The 8,564-nt window shown below is 47.7% G+C and overlaps 1 protein-coding gene across 2 annotated transcripts in view; it reads right to left on the bottom strand.

The window, feature by feature from the left end:
- Positions 1-499: 499 nt before the first annotated feature.
- Positions 500-8,564, bottom strand: part of LOC138641936 (RCC1 domain-containing protein 1-like) — a 22,071-nt gene continuing 14,006 nt past the window's right edge. Inside the window, exons 3-8 of one of the 2 annotated variants that reach the window (XM_069729769.1) lie at positions 7,782-7,935; positions 7,576-7,697; positions 7,023-7,100; positions 6,793-6,945; positions 6,517-6,546; positions 500-661 (exon numbers count right to left, since the gene is read on the bottom strand). In XM_069729769.1, coding sequence (XP_069585870.1) covers positions 513-661; positions 6,517-6,546; positions 6,793-6,945; positions 7,023-7,100; positions 7,576-7,697; positions 7,782-7,935 — 686 coding nt within the window. In that variant the 3' untranslated portion in view covers positions 500-512. The remainder of the gene's footprint in view (positions 662-6,516; positions 6,547-6,792; positions 6,946-7,022; positions 7,101-7,575; positions 7,698-7,781; positions 7,936-8,564) is intronic. The other variant, XM_069729777.1, reaches the window with a different exon arrangement.

Here is an 8,564-nt window from a genome sequence, read left to right as displayed (position 1 = left end):
CATGACGCATGCGTCACCGCGGCTGCGCCCGACGCTGCCCCGCACAACGCTAATGTGAACGTAGCCAAACAGAGAGGACAGGAGGTCTGCGATGGCCGTACTGGGGTCTGCAATGCCAGCCCATGGGGAGCACTGGGCATCTGGCGGGATGGGGAGAATGGGCTGCAGCCAGTCACGGTGGAGGTCAGTCCTGTTGGTAGGGCCGCTAGCAGCAGGCCAGGCACGGGTCCTAATCAGGATGTCTGCTGTGGGGCCCCATGATTTCCATATACGCCCCTTGGCACGTGACTGCGGACTTACATGGGATAAGTGGTAGCGTGGTCACCACACACTCGCTATCCCCGGTATGGCACGGGCAAGGCGGCAGTGCCATGACTGCAATCACAAGCCCAGTCTCATTCGACCTCTCCGTAGACGTGACTGCAGACTTTGTCCCAAGCCTGGATATCGCTATATAGACAGTCAATATAACATTATTCCAAATCATAAAGACACAAACTATAACAAATGATTTATTTTGCTCCCAGGACACATGTTACATAAGTGCTCCAATGTCCACAAGTTACATCTGTCACGCTAAATTTATTCTGGTAAAAAAATTCCACCCGTTTTGGCTGATCCAGATTCTTGGTGTCTCCGTGTCCGAGCTGACCGTATTTACCTGGAGTGGAGAAGGAAATAGGGTTAGACGTATTAATAATAATTTTATTTCTATAGCACCAACACAATCAGCAGTACTGTATAAGTAAGAGGGGACAAAACCACAGATGAACAGATAGAGGAGCAGTGAGGGTCCTGCTCACAAGCTGCAATCTGTAAGGAGGGGGGGGGGTCACAATAAGTAGAACATGCTGTCATGTATGGTCCGGCCATAATTATAAGAAATAGGGGTTATGATATAAAGCTGCAGGATCCGGTCATCAGTCAGGGTCTATCTAAGTGTAGATATTGGGTGCATGGGGGATGTGGAGACAGATGAATAGGAGGGATAAGATTCTTGGGAAAAATTAGAAGGGGCAACAGAGCAGAGTTAGATTAGGGAGGTGATAGGCCTGTCTAAAGAGATGTGTTTTTGGGACACGCTTACAACTCTGGGGGCTAGATATTAGTCAGATCGTCCAGGGTAGTGCCAGAAAACTGGCGCAGAACGAGAGAAGTCTTGGAGTTGGAAATCAGAGGTAGGGATTATGGAGGATGTTGGTCTTAAGATCAGTTGCAGAATGGAGGACACAGGTAGGGTGATAAGAAATGAGGGAGATATAGGGTGGTGCACAACTGTGGAGAGCTTTGTGGGTGAGCGAGAAGTTTGTAGTGTATTCTGCAGGGAATGGGTAACCAGTGCAATGACTGGGATAAGGTGGAGGCATCAGTGAAGCGGCTGGACAGAAATACACCCTTGGCTGCCGCAATCAGGATGGACTGGAAAAAAGATAAGTTTAGTAAGGCCGGTTTCACACGTCAGTGGCTCCGGTACGTGAGGTGACAGTTTCCTCACGTACCGGAGACACTGACTCACGTAGACACATTAAAATGTGTCTCTGCACATGTCAGCGTGTTTTCACGGACTGTGTGTCCGTTTGGAAAACACGGAGACATGTGTTTGTGGGAGCGCACGGATCACACGGACCCATTAAAGTCAATGGGTCCGTGTAAAACACGTACCACACACGGATGTTGTCCGTGTGCCGTGCAGGAGACAGCGCTACTGTAAGCACTGTCCCCCCCGCGTGTGGTGCTGAAGCCGGAATTCATCCCTTCTTCCCAGTGGCGTAGGAAGGGGGGTGCGGGCCGCCCCGGGCGGCACAATGCGGGGGGCGGGCATCTAGCCCTGCTGGCACAAGCATCTTTTCATTCAGTGCAGGGCCAGGCAGTGCAGGCACATCGGGGTTAAGAAGAACGCAGAGTGACTTTGCTTGTGGGCGGAGAGAGCACATTCTCCTGCTCTGCTCCTCCGCCCGCCCCTCGCTGGCTGCTGTGAAGTGAACACTTATTAGGACAGATGCAGATTCTGGAGGAGCTCCTTCCTTGCCGCCCTGAGTGAGTGCGATGTATCTTTGTATTCTGACAGTCTGGGTGACCTGGGGCGGCCACAGCTGATATATATATACTTCAGCAGCCGCCCAGGCCCCCAGCACCTGTACAACCTGCATGACAGTAATAATCTTTATTTTTAATCTTTATTTTTATATAGCGCTAACATATTACGCAGCGCTTTACAGTTTGCACACATTTTCATCGCTGTCCCCATTGGGGCTCACAGTCTAAATTCCCTATCAGTATGTCTTTGGAATGTGGGAGGAAACCGGAGTACCCGGAGGAAACCCACGCAAACACGGAGAGAACATACAAACTCTTTGCAGATGTTGTCCTTAGTGGGGCTTGAACCCAGGACTCCAGCGCTGCAAGGCTGCTGTGCTAACCACTGCGCCACCACTGCGCTATATAATATTTATACAGGACAGGTGCTGGGGGCCTGGGCGGCTGCTGAAATATATACACTGCACAGTACCATCACTCCCCTGTATATATACACTGCACATAGTACCACTGCCCTGTATATATACACTGCACAGTACCACTGCCCAGTATATATACACTGCACAGTACCACTGCCCTGTATATATACACTGCACAGTACCACTGCCCTGTATATATACACTGCACAGTACCACTGCCCTGTATATATACACTGCACAGGACCACTGCCCTGTATATATACACTGCACAGGACCACTGCCCTGTATATATACACTGCACTGTACCACTCCCCTGTATATATACACTGCACAGTACCACTGCCCTGTATATATACACTGCACTGTACCACTGCCCTGTATATATACACTGCACAGTACCACTCCCCTGTATATATACACTGCACAGGACCACTGCCCTGTATATATATACACTGCACAGGACCACTGCCCTGTATATATACACTGCACAGTACCACTGCCCTGTATATATACACTGCACAGGACCACTGCCCTGTATATATACACTGCACAGTACCACTGCCCTGTATATATACACTGCACAGGACCACTGCCCTGTATATATACACTGCACAGTACCACTGCCCTGTATATATACACTGCACTGTACCACTGCCCTGTATATATACACTGCACAGTACCACTCCCCTGTATATATACACTGCACAGGACCACTGCCCTGTATATATATATACACTGCACAGGACCACTGCCCTGTATATATACACTGCACTGTACCACTCCCCTGTATATATACACTGCACAGGACCACTGCCCTGTATATATACACTGCACTGTACCACTCCCCTGTATATATACACTGCACAGGACCACTGCCCTGTATATATACACTGCACAGTACCACTGCCCTGTATATATATATACACTGCACAGGACCACTGCCCTGTATATATACACTGCACAGTACCACTGCCCTGTATATATATATACACTGCACAGTACCACTGTCCTGTATATATACACTGCACAGTACCACTGTCCTGTATATATACCCTGCACAGTACCACTGCCCTGTATATATACACTGCACTGTACCACTGTCCTGTATATATACACTGCACAGGACCACTCCCCTGTATATATACACTGCACAGTACCACTGCCCTGTATATATACACTACACTGTACCACTGCCCTGTATATATATACACTGCACAGTACCACTGTCCTGTATATATACCCTGCACAGTACCACTGCCCTGTATATATACACTGCACTGTACCACTGTCCTGTATATATACACTGCACTGTACCACTGTCCTGTATATATATATATATATATATACACTGCACAGGACCACTCCCCTGTATATATACACTGCACAGTACCACTGCCCCTGTATATATACACTGCACAGTACCACTGCCCTGTATATATACACTGCACTGTACCACTGCCCTGTATATATACACTGCACAGGACCACTGCCCTGTATATATACACTGCACAGTACCACTGCCCTGTATATATACACTGCACAGTACCACTCCTCCTGTATATATACACTGCACAGTACCACTCCTCCTGTATATATACACTGCACAGTACCACTCCTCCTGTATATATACACTGCACAGTACCACTCCCCTCTATATATACACTGCACAGTACCTCTCCCCTGTATATATACACCGCACAGTACCACTCCTCCTATCCTGTATATATACACTGTAGAATTTGCAATAGCTATCACTCATGTTAGAAGTGAAATCTGGCATTGTACTATACCTAGATTTCTCTGCCGTATCTGGGCATCATGAATCGTGGTATGTGTTAAAGGGGGGGCCCACTGAGACTCTTTTGCCCGGGGCCCTCAAAAACCTGGAGCCAGCCCTGGGGGTGGGTCACTGGGCCGGCGCTGCAGCTGTTTAACGCTATTGACGTGCGGGCCCACGCCCGCACGTCAATAGTTAACAGCCGCCAGCCAATCTGAGGCTGGCAGCTGACGTCAGTCCCAGTGTGCATGTCGCCGGTGTCTGACATCATTGTCAGTCGCCGGCGAGTGCACGTTTCAGCTGCGTGGAAAGAGCAGGAGCGCGGTCAGGTAAGCAGAACTTGTTTTTTTTTTTGCAGTCCCGATCATGTGATGGTAACATTCACCGGCGAAACAATTTAACTTCTCCATCTGAGGTCTTATTCCTGCTGGAAGGGGGGGGGCGCCAAGCTCGGAAACAGCCCCGGGCGGCAAAAGCTCTAGCTACGCCTCTGCTTCTTCCCAGCAGCGTTCGCTGGAAAGAAGGAATGAATAATCTTTTTTTTTTCTTTCCCCTTAAAAATAAAGTTTGTACCCTTCCCCCCCCCCGCTTGGCAGGAAATACTCACCGACACCCAGCTCCAGCGATGTCTCCTCTCAGCGCCGGCAGCAGGCCCTGTGTGAGCGGTCACGTGGTCCCGCTCATTACAGTGAGGAATATGCGCACAAACTTTATTTTTAAGGGGAAAGAAAAAAAAAAAAATAGCAGGGTGTCGGTGAGTATTTCCTGGCAAGTGTGTGTGTGTGTGTGGGGGGGGGGGGGGGGGTACACAGGTGATGGGAGGCGGGAGGGGACGCACAAACTTTATTTTTAAGGGGAAAGAAAAAAAAAAAGATTATTCATTCCTTCTTTCCAGCGAACGCTGCTGGGAAGAAGGGATGAATACCGGCTTCAGCACTTAACTGTAGCGCTGTCTCCTGCACGGTCCGTGTGGTCCTCAGTTGGCACACGGCTGCCGCACGTGTGCCACACTGATGTGCTACGTAAGCACACGGATAATTCCGGTACCGATTTTTCCGGTACCGGAATTATCTGGACGTGTGGGACAGGCCTAAAAGGGAGACCGATCAGAAGGGAGTGCAGTAGTCGAGACGAGAAAGAATAAGGCTGCCGTCACACTATCAGTATTTGGTCAGTATTTTACATCAGTACTTGTAAGCCAAAACCAGGAGTGGGTGATAAATACACAAGTGGTGCATATGTTTCTATTATACTTTTCCTCCGATTGTCCCACTCCTGGTTTTGGCTTACACATACTGATGTAAAATACTGACACCTATCCATTACTAATCCTATAGTTTGTAAAGGGTTAAATAAACACACACATGCAGAATAAAGTATTTCAATGAAATGAAAGAACACACAGTTTTGCCATCTTTATTCTTCTGCCAATCCAAACGATGCCCTCGCTCTCCGGTAATAAATAAAAAACCAAGACTATGCCAAACCTGTGTGGCGTACAGTCAGTCCCACGGCGTAATCCATATCTGAGGGATATATAGTTTAGAACCAGAAGCGGTGCTAATGCGACCGCCCGGGCTGTAAACTACTGGGGAATGAATGAGAAGCTGCTGGCGTCAGCATCAGTGATGTCAGCGCAGCCTCCCAGCCTGACCTGAGGTGAACTCTTGAGCGTGGAAAGTGACAGTTCATTTTCCCACGCTGCCGAATTCATCACAGGTCAGGCTGCGAGGCTGCGCTGACGTCATTGATGCTGACGCCGGACAAATGAATCTCACCGATTTTTTTATACGGTAAGTGTGACTCCAGACTAAGAGCCTTTACAGTTTCAAAGTTGAGAAAAAGTCGGATTCTGGAGATGTTTTTTAGACGCTGGTGACATGAGCGAGTAAGTGATCAAATATAGGAAATAAAGGAAAGTTCGGTGTCAGATACGACCCCAAGACAGTGGGTGTGCTGTACCACTGACACTCCGGACCAGAGGGAAGACTCCACCATGCATGAGTCTATTCGAGTTTCAGACAAAACAAGAAGGGTACCAGAATGACCGATAACCATTACTATTGTCTCCAGAGGAGGTAGCTGGCCAGCCCTGGTTTGTATTCCTTGGGAGAATGTATGCAGGACCAGAGCCTTATTCGCATGAGCCTATAATTATAAAAGGAGCTGGAATGCCGCAGGTAGGAGGCAGCTCACGGAATACGGACCTGGACCCTGAATCAGTGTCCTACAAATTAATTTGTCTATCTCTGGGATATACTAAGAAAATAACTTTGTACTTACCCCATCCCCATGTGAACAGCTCTCCAGAACCTGTGAAACCAGATGAGAACATGCCATCAATAAAGAGCTGGTCTCATCATTGTCCAGAGAAACCCGCCACTCCCATGACTACTGGATAATCCCATAAAATGCTTGCCCTTATGTGTGACTGATGGATGCACTTTACCCAAGCCACTATGATGAAGTTGCCAGACTAATCCCGCGGGCCACCATCAGCCACCTACATTCTCTGACGTTCCAACACTAAATGTGGCTTTAGGATGAACCAGCCCTTACGTGTCGCTGCGGCGGTATGACGAGACCCACAGCTGACTTTTGCCGCTTCTATTTCTTGAGGTAAATCAATTAAAGCTGGAAAAGCCTGAATTCCAATAAATTCGCTGTCTTCATCCATGTCACATCCCGTAGGTCCGTCTTCAGAGGAAAACCCTGAGAAAATGGTACAGTCTGGGCGGTCTAATGTGGCACGGTAAGCGTGAAACATACAGTATACGTACAGCCCTTACGCTCTACTTGTAAAGTCTTTGAAGGAAGCCCGAGCTGTCCAGATTCATTCCATCCCCAGCAATATAAGTCTCCACTTTCTAGGGGAGGAGCAGTGGTTAGTTTGGTTCTTAACCAGATAGTGGTCTTTCAGTAACTTTTTCTTGACCAGCTCAGAAAGTCCCAGTTTTCGCTCTTATTTTATTCCCATTTCTCCCCTGAGTATTCCAGTTAATGTTCTTCTAACATCTGCCATACGGGCCCAGAGATTTGGACCTTTTTATTTAGTGATACACTTTTATGGTCTTTGCCAAGAGAGGTGTGGGTGACCGGATCCCCTGGGGAGTGGCAGGACAGCCTAGAGACACGCCCCAGAGGATCTTGTCAGCCACACCTCCCTCGGAAAAGACCCTAAAAGTGTATCACTAAATAAAAAGGTCCAAATCTCTACACGTGAATGGCAGATTTTATAAAAACAAACGCTGGCATACTCAGGGAAGCAAAAGGAACAAAATAAGAGCAAAAACTGACCACACCAGCAGGTTAGAATACTATTGGTTTAGCTAAGATTATTACCGCTGACAGCGACCGTGTGCCATCCTCCTGCTGCCACCTCACTCATCGTCACCCCATGCAGAGCTTCCACTAGACGAGGTGTGGACACGTCCTCCACATCTCCGTGTCCCAGCTGTCCATGTCTGACAACCAGAGGTCCAATATAAGAATAAGACACAAAAGGGCGTCAATGCATGCTATAGTGTACTGCCAATACTCGTCCATACCTCCCTGCTCCCCAGGTCAGCACCTTCCCATCGCACGTCAGCAGAACGACGTGCTCATTTCCCAGAGCCATCTTCTGAGTCTGAAGTGAGGGTCCAAGTTCCCTGAAGAACGGAGGTTGAAGTAAGACATGTCCTTTATCCACCAAGGGGAAAGCTACAATTGTGAAATACAATGGAGGTTATTTTGTTAAGGAGTTGATTAACAACAGTTTGGATTGGCAATAATATATTTTTTTACCTACTTTTTCTTTATTTTTCATATAGTATTTAAATCCTGTTTTAATTTTTTATTTGATTTCCCCTGTAACAGGGACTGGTATATGAGCCACAGTTGCATGGGTAATTCAGACCACTGGCGGCATAGCGGAGCTTTCTGGGGTCTCCTAGGATCCCTCACTATACACCGTGATCACATGACCACTGGGTCAAGAGGGGAAAGTGCCGTTACCACTCCCCATTCTGTATATATAGAGCTTGTTCAGCGCTGTATGTACAGTGATAGAGAAGGCAGAGACAGTAGTAAACCATCTCTGCCTTCTCTGTGTGTGGAGTCCCATAGCCGCACAATCTTATCCAAGCTTATTCTTTACTGTTCTGTACTTATTCTAGAAATGCAGACCACAAGATCGTATAAAGTATATGGGTGGTCCGGACATGGTTAACGTTCCCAGGACTCTACTATGTAATGCCTACAGATGTACTTAGGCCTGATGCACCTGCAAGAAATGTTTTTAGTATTAGAAGTAAATCATTTACTATGACAAAACATACAGTGTACGTAAG

The sequence above is a fragment of the Ranitomeya imitator genome, chromosome 1 (assembly GCF_032444005.1).
Source record: "Ranitomeya imitator isolate aRanImi1 chromosome 1, aRanImi1.pri, whole genome shotgun sequence".
NCBI lineage: Eukaryota > Metazoa > Chordata > Amphibia > Anura > Dendrobatidae > Ranitomeya > Ranitomeya imitator.
The sequence above is the reverse complement of the archived record's forward strand: the minus strand, read 5'-3'. Positions and strand labels throughout refer to the sequence as shown.